The sequence below is a fragment of the Mesoplodon bidens genome, assembly GCF_964165515.1.
Source record: "Mesoplodon bidens genome assembly, chromosome: 17".
NCBI lineage: Eukaryota > Metazoa > Chordata > Mammalia > Artiodactyla > Ziphiidae > Mesoplodon > Mesoplodon bidens.
This window is the reverse complement of record NC_138174.1, coordinates 7,207,313-7,226,623: the sequence shown is the minus strand read 5'-3', so window position 1 is coordinate 7,226,623 and position 19,311 is coordinate 7,207,313. Positions and strand designations below refer to the sequence as shown.

The following is a 19,311-nucleotide window of genomic DNA, read 5'->3' as shown; positions in this document are numbered from 1 at the left end:
GAGTTTAAGATAAAGAACATTAGCGTTACCTTGAAGGCCCCCTGTGAGCTCCTCTGCGTCCTGTTCCTTTCCCTCCTCTTTCAGAGTTAGCCACTGTCCTGGATTTGAGGTTTATCATTCCTTTGCCTTTCTTTCTACTTTTAGCACATACATTTTAATCTCCACACAGTATCCTGTTTTGCTTAGAATCATACTGTATGTGTTCTTTGAACTTACTTTTTCACTCAGCATTGTGGTCCTGAGATTGATCTGTTATTACTGCATGTGGCTGTAATTCATGTTCACGTGAATATAGTATCCCATTATGTGAATGTATAATAATTTATGCATCTATTCTGATACTGGACCTTTGGGTTGTTTCCAGGTGTTTACTATTACAAGCAGTGCTGTAAGAACATGTACATATAATATTGATATTTAATATTGCTTAGAAAGGGAGTATTGGCTTTTGGAGGAAGTCAGGCTTGTTTGCATATGATAGGGTAAGGCATCTTTCTTCCCATTCCTGCGGGGAAATATCCTCCAGTAGGAGAACTGAGCTCAATGTAGACATGCTACTCTTTTATCTGCAGATCTCCAGTTATTCTCTATATTTGAAATGCTGTAAGCTAGCAGGGTGTCTGCCTGTGTTTGACCATTGGGGCAGAGGCTGACGATGCTGTGCAACCCTACTCATAAAGTCTCTTTTTAAAAAGAGACCAGTAAAAGAAGCCCTGAGACTTATTTTTTACAGCCTGGAAGCTGTCACTGAGTCCTTAAATTGAAGCATGCCATTGGGCAGTGATGCCCTAAATGGAAAGAAGTACAGAACAGAGTCAAGGATGTCCTTTGGGAAGCTGACAGAGTCTGTTTCGAATGTAATATCACACTGCAGTGAGACGGCACTGAAGACCTGCAAAGCACAGGCACACTTTCTGTGAGACGTGGGACTTGCCACAAATGCCACATCTGGCCTCCTGAGCAGTTTCATCCAGACCGTTTATGAGCCCGTCAGAATATCGAGTGGCAGGACAAGGTCAGCAGCAGCAAACGCTCGGAGTGCAGCCTGTGTACGAGCTTTGACGTAATTCTCGCAGCACAGCTTTACTGAGCTGGATGTGTGTGCAGAACAGACTACAAGCAGGACTCCTCAGTGACTGCTAACCAGCCAGCTGAGGCGGGAAAGCACAAGCTGAGGAGGCAGAAGAAACGCTTCTAGAGTCCCTGCAATTCACCCCTCCTCAGCGAGGCCACCGAGCAGCCTGGCAGCGCAGCTGTGAAGGATGGGCCTGCTGTTTGTGAGCCAAAGCTTCGGGCTGGCTGTGCCTCCAGAAAGCAGGACCACAAACAAGGACAGACTATTTAAATAGCAGGCGCAGCTGCTAACAGAAGGGCAAACTTGACGTGTGTTCTGTGTGCAAGAGATTGTCAGTCGCTTTTTATTGTCTTTGGCCAGGAATCCGATTCAGGAAGGACATTATACATACACAGATATGTATGTATATATATAACAGTAAAGTTCTGCTCTATGACTTTACACCTCTTCATCAAAACAAAACAGAAATTCATTCAAAAAACAATGGTTGCAATGAAATACTAGGAATAGAGCAACATAACGTTTTTAGTTTTTTATTCTTTACCAGTTTCATTACATTTTTACCTTATTGACAGAATACTTAAAAGACTAATAATGCGCTAGAACCAAAAACATAATAATACCTTTAAATTTGAGAATGCCTTATAACTATTTCACTATACACGATTTTCAAGTTCCTTTCCTGTGGATTTTTTCCCCACAAGATTGCTTATTCATCTTTGTCTCCTCCTAGGGCCTAGCACAGTAGAGGATATATACCTCCTAACAGGTGTGGGTGTTCAGTAAATAACTGTTTAACTGGATTGGACTCCAAGGATTCAGATGTCAGTGTATGGTAACCTAGTAGAAAGACATACACTTTTCACCAGCCTCTCTCATCCTCAGCACTTTCATGTAGTGGTCTAATTCCAGTAGTCTGAAGATGCTGCAATATGTAAACTATTTTTTACCTTGAGTTTTCAACCTTCCTGGCTTTTCATCCATTTTCCTGTTTTGCTGAGTTCATTGAGTTATACACACGTGAGACCTTTTCTGGTACCAGGAAGAGAAACTCCGTGATGAGTTAGATGAATTAAAAGCATGAAGCTGGAAAAGGGATAAGAATAGATTTTGGCACTTGGGTGGAAAAGGAACACACATATGGGATGTGAAGGGCTGCAAATACAGGCAGAGCTGTGAAGAGAGTAAAGGTAGGAAAACAGAGACAGAGACAGTTCAGGGAGGAAGCACTAAGAGATTAGACACAAAGTGATGGAGTTTCCCCCAATACCCAGAGAGAGGCAAATAAATACTGTTCTGAGAAACCCCATAATCTCACTATTTGAAGAAGACATGTTTCACATTACATGAGACAAAATATGCCACTTTATAAGCATAGTTATATGTATGTATTTATCAAAATTCTTTTTTAAAACTGCTGTATAATTGACATATATTACATTAGTTTCAGGTGTACCACATAATGATTCAATATTTGTGTATATTGCGAAATGATCACCACCATAAATAGAATTAACATCCTTTGCCACATATAGTTATCAAAATTCTTGATTCACATTTGGGGGCCTGTATAATTTGAATGATCCTGTGATTTTTGACATGCTCAAAGCATGAGTAATATTTTTACACATAAACTTTGCACATAAATTAAGAAGATTTCATTAAGCCCTGCTGTTTGTAATTTGATGAATGAATTGGTTTTTCCAACATGGAAGCAGAGAAAATCATTTTGGTTGTAAAGGATAAACTAGTAAGCTATGCAAATAAATACATTTTGAATCCTTGTCCTTTCAGCTTTTAATAATTTTTTTAAAGTTACTTATTTGGCTTAGGACAGTAATGAATAAAGGAATTGATTTTCTGTTACACTAGTAAGATTATTAGATGGGAATAGTCTGTATTGCCCTCTATTGGTGAATGTTATTTTTGACAAAATAATTGCTGCTGTATGTGTCATTTATATGTATTTAATGTTTGTATCAACCAGTATACTTTACAGAAAAGCACTTTAAAAACTGACCTAATAGTTGTGGCCATGAATTGGCAAAAGGGGGAAAAATTGACCTTGTGGGCTTATTGATTTAATAGTTTTATTGACTAAGGTAATATTGAAATACTTTTGCCTTTGATTAATTTTAATTTTATGTATTTATTTTTTTGTCAGAGCTCCACCTCAGATAAGGCGTCCCAGTCGAGAAGTAAGACCTCTGAGGAAAGAAATGCCAGGAGGAGGAGCCCGGGGACCTGTAGGCCGAGCACATGCTGTATCAAAGAGTGAAAAACCCTCTACAAGTAGGGACAAGGATTGTAGAGCAAGAGGGAGAGATGACAAGGCAAGACTACCTCTTTGTAACCCACTCACTTTAAGCCCGTGACGTTTGTTGCTTTTCAGAGGACCCTGGTTTTGACATGGAAGAGATTTTTAAAAAAACTTTGAATCAAAAACCTATGCAGTCTTTGCATTTTGACGGCCATTCTGCACTGTCAGTAACCTCAGAGATGTATATATTTCTTAATACACACACACAGAAATCTTAAGTAAAATGGAGCTTTTTATTTTTTGAATTTCAAAATTGTATTAAATATCATCACAATTCTGATAATTAAAGATAAAAAATGACAAAATTAAATAGGAAATAATTTTGAATCTTACATAGTAGTCCACGTTTACTTAGAGGAGGACAAGGAGGTAGTTTGATTTTTTTTCCCACCCCCCTGCGGCTTTCCCCCTTGGTGTCCATACGTTTGTTCTCTACATCTGTGTCTCAACGTCTGCCCTGCAAACCGGTTCATCTGTACCATTTTTCTAGGTTCCACGTACATGCGTTAATATATGATATTTGTTTTTCTCTTTCTGACTTACTTCACTCTGTATGACAGTCTCTAGGTCCATCCATGTCTCAACAAATGACCTAATTTCATTCCTTTTTATGGCTGAGTAATATTCCATTGTATATATGTACCACATCTTCTTTATCCATTCCTCTGTCGATGGGCATTTAGGTTGCTTCCATGACCTGGCTATTGTAAATTGTGCTACAATGAACATTGGGGTGCATGACTCTTTTTGAATTATGGTTTTCTCTGGGTATATGCCCAGTAGTGGGATTGCTTGATCATATGGTAATTCTATTTTTAGTTTTTTAAGGAGCCTCCATACTGTTCTCCATAGTGGCTCTATCAATTTACATTCCCACCAACAGTGCAAGAGGGTTCCCTTTTCTCCACACCCTCTCCAGCATTTGTTGTTTGTAGATTTTCTGATGATGCCCATTCTAACTGGTGTGAGGTGATACCTCATTGTAGTTTTGATTTGCATTTCTCTAATAATTAGTGATGTTGAGCAGCTTTTCATGTGCTTCTTGGCCATCTGTATGTCTTCTTTGGAGACATGTCTATTTAGGTCTTCTGCCCATTTTTTGATTGGGTTGTTTGTTTCTTTAATATTGAGCTACATGAGCTGTTTATATATTTTGGAGATTAATCCTTTGTCCGTTGATGCGTTTGCAAATATTTTCTCCCAATCTGAGGGTTGTCTTTTCGTCTTGTTTATGGTTTCCTTTGCTGTGCAAAAGCTTTTAAGTTTCACTAGGTCCCATTTGTTTATTTTTGTTTTTATTTCCATTACTCTAGGAGGTGGATCAAAAAAGATCTTGCTGTGATTTATGTCAAAGAGTGTTCTTCCTGTGTTTTCCTCTAAGAGTTTTATAGTGTCTGATCGTACATTTAGGTCGCTAATCCATTTTGAGTTTATTTTTGTGTATGGCACTAGGGAGCATTCTAATTTCATTCTTTTACATGTAGCTGTCCAGTTTTCCCAGCACCACATATTGAAGAGACTGTCTTTTCTCCATTGTATATCTTTGCCTCCTTTGTCATGGATTAGTTGACCATAGGTGAGTGGGTTTATCTCTGGGCTTTCTATCTTGTTCCATTGATCTGTGTTTCTGATTTTGTGCCAGTACCATATTGTCTTGATTACTGTAGCTTTGTAATATAGTCTGAAGTCAGGGAGTCTGATTCCTCCAGCTCCGTTTTTTCCCCTCAAGACTGCTTTGGCCATTCGGGGTCTTTTGTTTCTCCATACAAATTTTGAGATGATTTGTTCTAGTTCCATAAAAAATGCCCTTGGTAATTTGATAGGGATTGCACTGAATCTGTAGATTGCTTTGGGTAGTATAGTCATTTTCACAATATTGATTTTTCCAATCCAAGAACATGGTATATCTCTCCATCTGTTGGTATCATCTTTAATTTCTTTCATCAGTGTCTTACAGTTTTCTGCATACAGGTCTTTTGTGTCTGTAGGTAGGCTTATTCCTAGGTATTTTATTCTTTTTGTTGCAGTGGTAAATGGGAGTGTTTCCATAATTTCTCTTTCAGATTTTTCATCATTAGTGTATAGGAATGCAAGAGATTTCTGTGCATTAATTTTGTATCCTGCAACTTTACCAAATTCATTGATTAGCTCTAGTAGTTCTCTGGTGGCATTTTTAGGGTTCTCTACGTATAGTGTCATGTAATATGCAAACATTGACAGTTTTACTTCTTCTTTTCCAATGTGTATTTCTTTTTCTTCTCTGATTGCTGTGGTTAGGACTTCCAAAACTATGTTGCATAATAGTGGTGAGAGTGGACATCCTTGTCTCGTTCCTGATCTTAGAGGAAATGCTTTCAGTTTTTCATCATTGAGAATGATGTTGGCTGTGGGTTTGTCACATTTGGCCTTTATTATGTTGAAGTAGTTTCCTTCTTTACCCACTTTCTGGAGAGTTTTTATCATGAATGGATGTTGATTTTGTCAAAAGCTTTTTCTGTATCTATTGAGGTGATCATATGGTTTTTATTCTTCAATTTGTTAATATGGTATATCACATTGATTGATTTGTGTATATTGAAGAATCCTTGCATCCCTGGGATAAATCCCACTTGATCGTGGTGTATGATCCTTTTAATTTGTTGTTGGATTCTGTTTGCTAGTATTTTGTTGAGGATTCGTGCATCTATATTCATCAGTGATATTGGTCTGTAATTTTATTTTTTTGTAGTATCTTTGTCTGGTTTTGGTATCAGGGTGATGGTGGCCTCATAGAATGAGTTTGGAGTGTTCCTTCCTCTGAAATTTTTTGGAAGAGTATGAGAAGGATAGGTGTTAGCTCTTCTTTAAATGTTTGATAGAATTCACCTGTGAAGCCATCTGGTCCTGGACTTTTGTTTGTTGGAAGAATTTTTTTTTTTTTTTTGCGGTATGCGGGCCTCTCACTGTTGTGGCCTCTCCCGTTGCGGAGCACAGGCTCCAGACGCACAGGCTCAGTGGCCATGGCTCATGGGCCCAGCCGCTCTGCAGCATGTGGGATCTTCCCGGACTGGAGCATGAACCCGTGTCCCCCACATCAGCAGGCGGACTCTCAACCACTGCGCCACCAGGGAAGCCCTGTTGGAAGATTTTTAATCACAGTTTCAATTTCATTACTTGTGATTGGTCTGTTCATATTTTCTGTTTTTTCCTGGTTCTGTCTTGAAAGGTTATACCTTTCTAAGAATTTGTCCATTTCTTCCAGGTTGTCCATTTTATTGGCATAGAGTTGCTTGTAGTAGTCTCTTAGGATGCTTTGTATTTCTGCAGTGTCTGTTGTAACTTCTCCTTTTTCATTTCTAATTTTATTGATTTGAGTCCTCTCCCTCTTTTTCTTGATGAGTCTGGCTAATGGTTTATCAATTTTGTTTATCTTCTCAAAGAACCAGCTTTTAGTTTTATTGATCTTTGCTTTTGTTTTCTTTGTGTCTATTTCATTTATTTCTGCTCTGATCTTTATGATTTCTTTCCTTCTGCTAACTTTGGGATTTGTTTGTTCTTCTTTCTCTAGTTCCTTTAGGTGTAAGTTTAGATTGTTTGAGATTTTTCTTGTTTCTTGAGGTAGGCTTGTATGACTGTAAACTTCCCTCTTAGAACTGCTTTTGCTGCATCTCATAGGTTTTGGATCATCGTGTTTTCATTGTCATTTGTCTCTAGGTATTTTTTTATTTCCTCTTTGATTTCTTCAGTGATCTGTTGGTTATTTAATAATGTATTGTTTAGCCTCCATGTGTATGTGTTTTTTATATTTTTTTCCCTGTAATTCATTTCTAATCTCATAGTGTTGTGGTCAGAAAAGATGCTTTATGTGATTTCAATTTTCTTAAATTTACTGATGCTTGATTTGTGACCCAGGATGTGATCTGTCCTGGAGAGTGTTCCATGTGCAATTGAGAAGGAAGTATAATCTGCTGTTTTTGGATGGAATGTCCTATAAGTATCAATTAAATCTATCTGGTCTATTGTGTCATTTAAAGCTTCTGTTTCCTTATTTATTTTCATTTTGGATGATCTGTCCATTGGTGTAAGTGAAATGTTAAAGTCCCCCACTATTATTGTGTTACTGTTGATTTCCTCTTTAATAGCTGTTAGCAGTTGCCTTATGTATTGAGGTTCTCCTATGTTGGGTGCATACATATTTATAATTGTTATATCTTCTTCTTGGAATGATCCCTTGATCATTATGTAGTGTCCTTCCTTGTCTCTTGTAACATTATTTTAAAGTCTGTTTTATCTGATATGAGTATTGCTACTCCAGCTTTCTTTAGATTTCTGTTTGCATGGAATATCTTTTTCCATCCCCTCACTTTCAGTCTGTATGTGTCCCTCGGTCTGAAGTGGGTCTCTTGTAGACAGCATATATATGGACCTTGTTTTTGTATCCATTCAGCAAGCCTGTGTCTTTTGGTTGGAGCATTTAATCCATTCACGTTTAAGGTAATTATCGATATGTATGTTCCTATGACCATTTTCTTAATTGTTTTGGGTTTGTTTTTTGGATCCTTTTCTTCTCTTGTGTTTCCCACTTAGAGAAGTTCCTTTAGCATTTGTTGTAGAGCTGGTTTGGTGGTGCTGAATTCTCTTAGCCTTTGCTTGTCTGTAAAGCTTTTGATTTCTCCATCGAATCTGAATGAGCTTCTTGCCAGGTAGAGTAATCTTGGTTGTAGGTTCTTCCCTTTCATCACTTTAAGTATATCATGCCACTCCCTTCTGGCTTGTAGAGTTTCTGCTGAGAAATCAGCTGTTAACCTTATGGGAGTTCCCTTGTATGTTATTTGTCATTTTTCCCTTGCTGCTTTCAATAATTTTTCTTCGTCTTTAATTTTTGCCAATTTGATTACTATGTGTCTTGACGTGTTTCTCCTTGGGTTTATCCTGTATGGGACTCGCTGTGCTTCCTGGACTTGGGTGGCTCTTTCCTTTCCCATGTTAGGGAAGTTTTTGACTATAATCTCTTCAAATATTTTCTCTGGTCCTTTCTCTCTCTCTTCTCCTTCTGGGACCCCTATAATGTGAACGTTGTTGCATTTAATGTTGTCCCAGAGGTCTCTTAGGCTGTCTTCATTTCTTTTCATTCTTTTTTCTTTATTCTGTTCTGCAACAGTGAATTCCACCATTGTGTCTTCCAGGTCACTTATCCATTCTTCTGCCTCAGTTATTCTGCTATTGATTCCTTCTAGTGTAGTTTCCATTTCAGTTATTGTATTGTTCATCTCTGTTTTTTTGTTCTTTAATTCTTCTAGGTCTTTGTTAAACATTTCTTGCATTTTCTCGATCTTTGCCTCCATTCTTTTTCCAAGGTCCTGGATCATCTTCACTATCATTTTTCTGTATTCTTTTTCTGGAAGGTTGCCTATCTCCACTTCATTTAGTTGTTTTTCTGGGGTTTTATCTTGTTCCTTCATCTGGTACATAGCCCTCTGCCTTTTCATCTTGTCTGTCTTTCTGTGAATGTGCTTTATGTTCCACAGGCTGCAGTATTGTAGTTCTTCTTGCTTCTACTGTCTGCCCTCTAAAATGGAGCTTTTTTTTGGCCAGGTTTTAGTTCCCCGACCAGGGTTCGAGCCTGTGCCCCCTGCAGTGGAAGTGCAGAGTCCTAACCACTGGACTGCCAGGGAAGTCCTGAGCTTTTATAGAAATATTCAAAATAAAGTTTTAAAACTTAAAAGATATTTTAACTAGTATTCTGAATTAAAATGAAAACACAATTGTAGGGGAAAGATTTATAAGGAAGTAGATGTGTCTACGGTGTTCACAGAATAAGATGATACATATGCTTTACTATTGATAAAATTTTTTTTCAACTTTGACTTATCTTTAAATTTTAGGGTAAAACAAGATTATTTTTCCTAATGAGAAAATTTCCTTTGGTTTGGGTTCAGTATGTACATTTACTTTATCTGGGAAATTGATTGGTGAATAAACATAATACTGGGTAGAAATTCTGTGCTGTCCTTAAAATGGACTTTAGGAAAATGTGCTGAAAATAATTTTTCAGAGTAAGGAGCCAGGATGACCTGACATTTCTCGTAGCCTTAATTTTAATGAAAAGACAAAAATAAATTTTTAGTGATAGCATTTCCTGTTTCCTTTATGATGTCATAAGTGAATGAGGATGTTATTGAATTGCCACAAAGAAGTTTTATTTTCCTAGCTAGGGGTTCTATATGTCATCACATTTATGCCATGATGTTTATCGTGAAAATACAGCTTATAACTAATAGCAAGTGGTTATCCTTAAAAATTACATACTATATTTGAATATTTTTACTATATATGATTTCAGTCAGTGGTAAGGACTCTACACAGACCAACTTCCTACACCTTGTGGTTTTTTAGACCATAATGGAATAAAACTGATGTTTTCTGAGTATTTCTATTTAGGAGATAGAGCCAAAGACATATTCTCTCTACCTCACTAGGACGCTGAAAATGAATTAGATTTTTTTATGTTTGTAATTTGTTCAAGCTATTATGTCATAAAACAGTAAGTGATTCCATTTCAGATCCTTTTGGGATTAGTGAGGGGTACTAATAAATAAATAAATTTTCCTGCTGATGAAATTGAACTGGTTCTCCCCATTATTGAAAGCCGCATAATGGATACTTAAAAATCTGTATCTTATATATCATCTTTGTTTCTTCCTCTCTTCTTCATTTTTGTGCTGTTAACCTTGGTTTGCAGTTTAGAGAATAAAGTAGTGGCTGACGTCCACCCATCACTCTGCTAGTAGCTTTTAAGTAAACTTTTAGAACCAGGTAAGGAACTTTCAGTCTTTATCTTAACTTCACATAACACAAGAGAAGAATATTGGTCATGGTTTATTGGATGCTTCCCTGCTAGGTACCATTTGGAGTGATTATACAATAATTTATGAAATAATCCCAAGTAGTAGGCAGTCATTTTATCCCCATTTTGACAAATGAAGAAACTGAGATACAGCTAAAGTATCTTATCCAAAGTCATAGAGTAAGGAATGGAGCTTTGTGAATCACAGATCTTTTTCCTCTTTATTTTAGTATTTTTCATATTATGTAGTATCCCTACCAAACTAGATTAAAAGTCTGGTTGGATTTGAAAAGAATTCCAGAAAAATTAAATAAATGTTTATTTTAAAATGTGATTCTTAAGCAAAGAACAAAACAACCAGGCAGCATTTATTGAATGTCAGATAAATTTCTCTGGATATTGTAAATTGTCTTTTACTTAAAAAGTTCCAAATAATTTTGTAAATCTTAGTTGTTCTTCATTCACATGTAAGTACTCAGAATGTCACTGGAAAATAAGCCCTTTAATAAAAGAAAAAGAACAGTTGTTTGAAGATAAAAGAGACTTTCTGAGTCACTCTGGAAACAAAAGGGATTACAATTAAAAAAAAAAACCTCAGAGAAACTTCATTAGAATTTGAAAGGTGTGCTTGGTTCAGTTATGATCACTGTAAGCACTCAGATATTCATTAGAATACTGGAGTCCTTAAACTCACTGGAAGCGATGATAGGGTTTGAGGCAGTTTAGATGAAACTGACAGATATCCATTGCCATTGAAAGCTAATTTGAAATCGAGTACTGAAGGGTACTCAGTGTTGTTGGTTTTTTTAAATCAGTTTTGTGTGTTGCAACCAGCTTAAAAAAAAATGAAATAGACTAGAAAATTCAGACTGCATTGCCCATTATAAGGACAGAATTACTTTGAGAAAAGAATTTGTTATATAAGTATGTAAAAATGTAGTTATTTATTTGTATATACTAGCTCATGATCTAAGATGAACTTATTACTTTGTGTCATGGTCAAAAGTTTGAAAGCTGCTTTTCTGCTCTAGCCACTTAACTTTATAGATGTTAAAAAAAGAGAGGACAGGAGAAATTACCTGTTTTGCTTAAGACTCTCAGTATCTTTGGATTCTTTGTTTAGTCTTGTGAACTGTATGAGGAAGCAGCTAGTAATAAAAGCAGTAGCAACAGGTCTCACTCTGCCTTGAACATTCTTAACCTGTACCAGTCCTCCCTACAAATTCCTGTGAACTCAGTGTTATTTTCCCTGTACTGTGTATGAAGAAATTGAGCCACTGAAGTTACAACTGCAAGTAGGTGGTGGAACTTGGATTTGAACTCTAATACCTGAGCTTTTAACCATTATGCTATGCAGCCTCTTAATTGAAAATGCTTGCTGTCTTATTTTAATGTATCACAAATATCTATTTCTTTTAAGAGTACCAGTTCACTTTCTGAGAGTGATTAAATCTTTTTCTTCTTTTTTTTTAAAAACTGCTAACAGGCTTCAAGTTAGGTCCAATCTTAAAAATGCTATTTTTCAATAAATAACAGTCACTGTGTATAGATCTGTTATTCAAGCCTTACAGTTTTTTCCCCTGAGGTACAGAGTCATCATGAGGCCAGTTCGTTACACCATTTACTTAATGTACCTTTATTAAGTGCGTACTTTGTGTTAGTCATACTTCTAGGTACTAGGAAGGCAAACTTTAATATGTGACTCCTGGCCTCAACTTGATTGTTATTGATGAGAGGGAATCAGATGAATAAATTAACCTTTACAGCCATATTTTTTAGTCTTATTTGAATGTACCTGAGAAAAATGGTTATTTTTATTTTACTATCTAAGTCTAGAGTCAGTGTAGAAATATACATAGAAATAACAAATGCATTTTTTAATTTAAGAAGGATAGCCTAAAAGTAAAATATTAGGTAGCAGAATAGATGTTTTGATATTATAAACCAAAAATAAATTTAATTAAAATTCTGATTCTCAAGTATTTACAAGACTATGGCTTTATGGTTAATTAACTCTTAGTGAAATGAGCAGTGCTTCCATTATGATCTCATGATTAAAGCTGTATGTGCTTTTAGATAGAATTCAGATTAAAGTATGGTAAATCATCTTCAGAGGCTTAATTTAAAGCTATTAAACTTAAAGGACTTCATTTCATTGAATTATAACAAATGGCCATTTTTTGAATATTTTCCTTCTCTGATTAAATGTAGGGATGTCTGATATGGAGAGACATTGTAAACTGGGTTGGAGTATTCTTTTAATTTTATTTATTTATTTATTTATGGCTGTGTTGGGTCTTCGTTTCTGTGTGAGGGCTTTCTCTAGTTGTGGCAAGTGGAGGCCACTCTTCATCGCGGTGCGTGGGCCTCTCACTATCGCGGCATCTCTTGTTGAGGAGCACGGGCTCCAGACATGCAGGCTCAGTAATTGTGGCTCATGGGCCCAGTTGCTCCGCGACATGTGGGATCTTCCCAGACCAGGGCTCGAACCCGTGTCCCCTGCATTGGCAGGCAGATTCTCAACCACTGCGCCACCAGGGATGCCCCTGGACTATTCTTTTGAGAACTGTTGATCGGTGGTTATACAAGTGAATAGTGACTTAAAAAAAATCTTTTTATTGAAGAAAAGTGTATACATTATAAGGGTATATTTGATGAATGATGATCATCTAACCAGCAGTGTACTGGTAAATGTTTAATAACTAGTTTTCTGAAGGAAAAAAGTGTATGTGTATATAAACATGTACATATTCACACACAAATTTATTATAAACCTGACTGATATAAAGGATGTGCAGCATATAATTTACAAATAATAAAATATACAGTACTCTTTAGTGTAAACTTTATAGAGCCAATGGACCCTCACTGAATGCCTTTGCTGCTTTTTGCTTAACTCTTGCAAATGTAGGTACCTGTGGTTGCAGTTGACAGATGATTAGGAATGTAGTTCTGTTAGGATATTGGTTGATATTTTGTTTTTATTAATGAGTCAGATGAAAGTGAAACAACAGAAACATATGTGGGAACTTCACTCATTGATCAATCACTTGAGCAACTTTGATGAATCAGATCATGGTTTTCAAATACTGGAAAATTATTTCCTTCATCTTTTGTGCTATTTACATTGTAACAACTATAGAAATGACACACTTTTAAATGTAATATTTTCCCCATTACTTTAAGTCTAGACAGTTAGCAAAACAAGAAATCAAGCCCCGTTTTGTAGCATTTGCTGGTTTCTCTGGTATAAATACTTTCATTATGATGGATTTCAAGCTACCAACATGAGGTCACTGAACTCAGAGTCAAGATAAGATGGGTAGTAGCCTACCATTCTATAGTGTAGACACAGTAGACTTAAGTAACCTTAAGTGCATAGGTAATAGTTAAATAGTTAGAAGTGAGGAGTTTTGAGTAATTACCACTTTTGTTTTTAATATAATTTATTCTGTTTGTGTAATTTAATTTTTATCAATGGCTGTTTTTTATAGAAAAATTCCTGCAAATTTAATAATTGGCTCTTACAGACCAGTAAGAGTCCGCTTTGTCTGACTGCATTTAACCTCTGTAACTACCATGTAATCCATGTAACTATCACTCAGGGGTCAAGAATAGAATATTTAGCACCTCAGAAGCCATACTCAGGATCCCTTCTGATCCCTGACACTTCTTTCTCAAAAGTAACCACTATTCTGCCACTTTGTTTCCAAAGATAACCACTATTCTGATTTCTAATACCATAAATTAGTTATACCTGTTTTGAAACTTTACATACAGTAGGTATTCTTTTTTTGTCTGGCTTTTTTTGCTCAACATATGTTGGTGAGATTTTGCCATCCTCTTGCATATATCTGAAGTTTGTTTATTTTCGTTAATATACAGTATTATACCACAGTTGAATCTGTTTTACTATTAGTGAATTTTTGGATTGCTTTCAGTTTGAAACTATTATTAATAATGCTACCTTGGATAGTTTTGTACTTATCCTTTGGTATATATGTGAGCATATATACCTTTCTAGTGAGCATATACCTAGGAGTGGAATTGATGGGCCATAGGATATGCATATGTTAAACTTTAGTAGGTAACACCAACTAGTTTTCCAAAATGATTATACCAATTTCCACGTCTGCCTGCAGAGCACGAAAGTTCTAGTTGCTCCACATCCTCACCAACACTTGATATTGTCTCTCTCTTGTGGGTGAATCTCGTTGTGATTTTATCAGCATATCTACCATGTATAGTGTACTTATCTGATAACTTCTGAGGTTAAAAGTTCTTTCATGGGCTTCCCTGGTGGTACAGTGGTTGAGAGTCTGCCTGCCGATGCAGGGGACACGGGTTCGTGCCCCGGTCCGGGAAGATCCCACATGCCGCGGAGCGGCTGGGCCCGTGAGCCATGGCCTCTGAGCCTGCGCGTCCGGAGCCTGTGCTCCGCAACGGGAGAGGCCACAACAGTGAGAGGCCTGCGTACCGCAAAAAAAAAAAAAAAGTTCTTTCATATGTTTATTGGCCATTCGTATTATCAGTGACTTGTTTTTAAGAAATATCCTGTTCTGTCCTTTGGATATTAAATCACTCCACAAATTTTTTCTCTCATGGCAGCTGATTAATAGCGTTGGTTTTTGCTTTTATTTTTATTATTTTCAATTTTATTGCATTAGATTATAGTAAAGTAGTTACTTGCTGTCCTGTCCCTAAATGTTTTACTGTGTTTTACTTGTTTGTGTATTGTGTCCCCTAATGTGAGTGTATGCCTCTGAGGGCAGGATTTTTGTCTGCTTGGATCACTGCTATTTCCCAGTACCTAGAATAGTGCCTGGTACAGAGTAAGTATTCATAAATATTGCTGCAAGAATGCATTTATTGATAAGTAAGCAGAATGCTATGGATTCATTATTTCAACTTAAATGTATTTTGTATGAACACTCCAATGCAAGGCATGACACTGAAATTAGTAAGCGTTTTGCATTTATCAACATACTTTCCCTTGTAATTAATAAAGTCTTATCTCTAAAATATCAGTTTAGAGATCTTGTCTAACTTTTCCTGTGTTTGCTTCTCACACTGGGGTAGGAGTAGCCCAAACTGTGCAGCCTTATGCCATAGTGTACAAAGGGGTTGAAAGCACTGGTTCTGAAGCCAGACTGCCTAGGATCTAGCTGTGTGTCCTTGGACAATTTACTCAAGCTCTTGGTGCCTCAGTTTTCTCATCTATGAGGTAGAAATAGTACGAGTACCTAACTCATAGGACCTTTAAGATTGTTATGTCAAGTGCTTAGAACAGTGCCTGGCATATAGCAAGCTGTAAACGAGTGTTAGCTGTAAAGGTAACATGACAGTGGGGAACTAACACAGGTATGATACAGAATAAAGATCACGTAAAAAAAAAAAAAGAGAGAGAGAAACAATGAGATTCCCAAGCAATTTTGCACTTGCCTTGGGCTGTTGAACTCAGGAAACAGATGAATAAGTGGACAAGTGAGAGGCAGTGGCTTTACCCAAAGAACCAAAGGTCAGCTATAATTCAGCTCAGACATCCCTGCGATTGGGGGCCGGTGGTTTTTATTACTAATTAGCCAGTGATTCTAACATCGGGTAGCTCACTACCTACAAGAGAGATGACTCCCTTGATGGATGGACTCATTGTTAGAAAATTCTTTCTTTTGTCGATCTGAAATTTACCTCTTCTGTCACTTTGTACTGGTCCTGGTTCTTTCCTTTGGAGTAATAGAGAGTACATACAGGTAAGGAGGTCAGTGGGTTGTGTTGCTCCGTTAACATTTTCTTCTTCAGCTTAAATGTCTCTAGGGTCCCTGATCCTCCTCCATATGACATGGGTTTTGAACCCTTTATCACTCTTCTCTCAGTATAATTTGTCAACATTTTTCTTAAAATGTAAGACCCAGAGCTAGTAACTGAGCATGTTTGTCTTAGATGCCACACAATGAAATATAAAATCTATTATTTGCATTTTAGGCCAATCTGTGTCATTAATTAACTCTATAATATTGAGTTGGTCATTAATTTTAGCCTCATCTTCCTCAAATAGAATACTAATGAAAGATCATAAACAAACTTTTTGATATGGGTAGTTTAGACACTCGTAAAAAGAAGCTAATACTTTGCTTTAATGAGAAAAAGTATATCAGCCTTCATGCTAATAATCAAATTTTTGCTAATTAATTAATGTGAAAATTTAAGCAAAGATTTCTAAGATCATTTCAGTGATGTTGCAGCTGTTATTATAAACTGTACAGGTAATAATATCTTGGGTGAGGTTAGCTTTATTGCCTGAAAACTAAACTTCTTTTAGGTGTTGTAGTTAATCTAGTTGGTTAACTGAAACCAGAGCTACTAACTTATATTTGATATCCCTATTTAATTTATCTGAGTATTTGTTATGAAGGATAATTGTCGCCCATTTTGTTGATTTCCCAATATAACCAAATAAATTATTTATTTTTAGTTTCCTTAATTTGTTGTTTAGCAACCTCACCATTTTGGTTTGAAAAAGTTCTAGAATCTTCTTTGTACTACTTAATTTGTATTCAGGTCTCATTTCTACCACTGAGAAACTTCGGGTGCAAGGGCAAGTCCTTTGACTAGCTTCTTTTTTTTAACATCTTTATTAGCGTATAATTGCTTTACAATGGTGTGTTAGTTTCTGCTGTGTAACAAACTGAATCAGCTATACATATACATATATCCCCATATCTCCTCCCTCTTGGGTCTCCCTCCCACCCTCCCTATCCCACCCCTCTAGGTGGTCACAAAGCACGAAGCTGATCTCCCTGTGCTATGGGGCTGCTTCCCACTAGCTATGTATTTTACATTTGGTAGTGTATATAAGTCCATGCCATTCTCTCACTTCGTCCCAGCTTACCCTTCCCCCTCCCCATGTCCTCAAGTCCACCTTAAGTCTTTGTCTTTATTCCTGTCCTGCCCCTAGGTTCTTCAGAACCTTTTTTTTTTTGTTTTTTTAGACTAGCTTTATACACTCTCCTCTTCTGTGAATTGAGAGCCTTGACCTTGACTACTGCAATAGGCCTTTGTTTTTCTGCTTCTCCTTCTCCCTCCAGCCCATCCTTTTTCCATATCGCAGCTAGCAGGGTCATTTTAAAATGTAAATCAGATCCTGTCATTCCCCTGCTTAGCACATTTCAAAAACTTCCCCATGTACTTAGAATAAAATCTAAATTCCTTCCCGTGGCCTATAGGGGCCCAGTGAGCTGGCCTCTGATCATCTCTCCAACTTATTCTTTTTGCTCAATACCTTTTAGCTATAGTGACCATTCAGTTTTTTCATAGCACTTAACAGTTTATAATTATGTATGTTTGGGGTTTGTTTACTTAATTGTTTCCACCACAAGACTGGATGCTCAGTGAGGGCAGGTAATGTATTTTCATTCACTGATCTGGAGCTGAATGTGTTGGACATAGATGGTCACGTGTTTATTGTTCTTAAAATCCTGTGATTCCTATTACTTCCAGATACGTGTGCAGCTTTTCCTTTCCCTTGGTAGTGTTATCAAATCCTTCCCCACCACATGGACATTCATACTTAAATGACGGTCTGCCTATATTTTTTAATACTAATTTTTTGGTAAGTCTAAAATTACAGTGTCAGGACTTCCCTGGTGATGCAGTGGTTAAGAATCTGTCTGCCAATGCAGGGGTCACGGGTTTGATCCCTGGTCTAGGAAGATCCCACATGCCAAGGAGTGACTAAGCCCGTGTGCCACAACTACCGAGCCCGTGAGCCACAACTATTGAGCCCGTTAGCCACAACTGCTGAGCCTGTGTGCCACAACTGCTGAAGCCCACGTGCCTAGAGCCCGTGCTCCACAACAAGAGAAGCCACTGCAATGAGAAGCCCGTGCATTGCAATGAAGAGTAGCCCCCGCTCGCCGCAACTAGAGAAAACCCATGCGCAGCAGTGAAGACCCAACGCAGCCAAAAATAAATAAATAAAATAAAGTTACAGTGTCATATCAAAGCTTGTTAAGTCCCAGATATATCAGTGTCTGTTGCATTCTTTTTTTGATTTATTTCTAGAACAGTTTTAAAATGATTACACAGTGTTCCCAGTGATTTGTTTGAATGTGACTAGCCTTGGCCTACCATTATTATAAAATGTGATTCTAGGCTGTGCTTATTTTAAATTTGTTGATGTTATTTTTGTTGTGTAGGCATGCCAGAAGTTTATTCCTTTTAAGTGTCAGTATTGGGTTCTGTCATCTGAAATACAAGAATCTTTCTGAAAACTTAGCTTAATACCGTTGCCATGCTACTCAGGGACAGTAAATTATTCATTTTGGGGTCAAGTCACCAGAGTACTGTTTGGTCATTTACCTAGTGGCTTAAAGAGCTAGAGTGTTTGCCCAAAGGGAGCCATTTAGGCCTCTCTCAGCACTTAGGATCTAGTTGATGGTTTATCTCAGATGGAGTGTGGTAGGAGAGGTTCCTCCTGTTCTCTCTCTTCAGATTGAAGCTTAGGAAACGGACTCATTTTTGGACCATATTTCCTTTCATTTTTACATTAACAGTAACTGTGGAGCTGAAGCTCTGGGGAGGTGCTTGGCTGTGTCTGCTGAAGTAGTTCCAGTGGTTGAACCGTCTCTGGCAGCTGAGCGTGTTTCATTTAAAGCTCTTCAGAGCCGAGTAAATCTTGGCAGAACTCCATAGAAACTATAGGATATAATTCTTTTTTAAAGCTACTATATTATTAAATAAAGAATTTGGGGTAAAGTGTATTGCTTTAATGGTCCTAATGATACTATTTTAAAAGGTCCTTTTATCATTGTCATGACAGTGACTTTATGATGTGGTCCAAGGACCTTACTAGGAAGAAACCCTCAACCCTGAGTGGGTACTTACAGTGACAGGGAAAAGGCTTTGTAAGATGCAGTTCAGAGTCCCACCTCTTTCCTCATCTGCAGCCTCTTTCTTGGATGCTTAGGAGGATAGTTCTGCCATGCATAACCTAGTCTTTTGTTTTTTCAAATGAAGTATAGTTGATTTACAATGTTGTGTTAGTTTCAGGTGTACAGCACAGTGATTCATTATACACATTATAGATATATA

General features: G+C 37.1%; 1 protein-coding gene across 4 annotated transcripts in view; it reads left to right on the top strand.

The window, feature by feature from the left end:
• KATNAL1 (katanin catalytic subunit A1 like 1) overlaps positions 1-19,311 on the top strand; it is a 64,883-nt gene that overhangs the window by 26,931 nt on the left and 18,641 nt on the right. For all 4 annotated transcript variants that reach the window (XM_081214617.1, XM_081214618.1, XM_081214616.1 and 1 more), the window contains exon 4: positions 3,240-3,408. In XM_081214617.1, the coding sequence (XP_081070743.1) occupies positions 3,240-3,408 (169 nt within the window). The remainder of the gene's footprint in view (positions 1-3,239; positions 3,409-19,311) is intronic.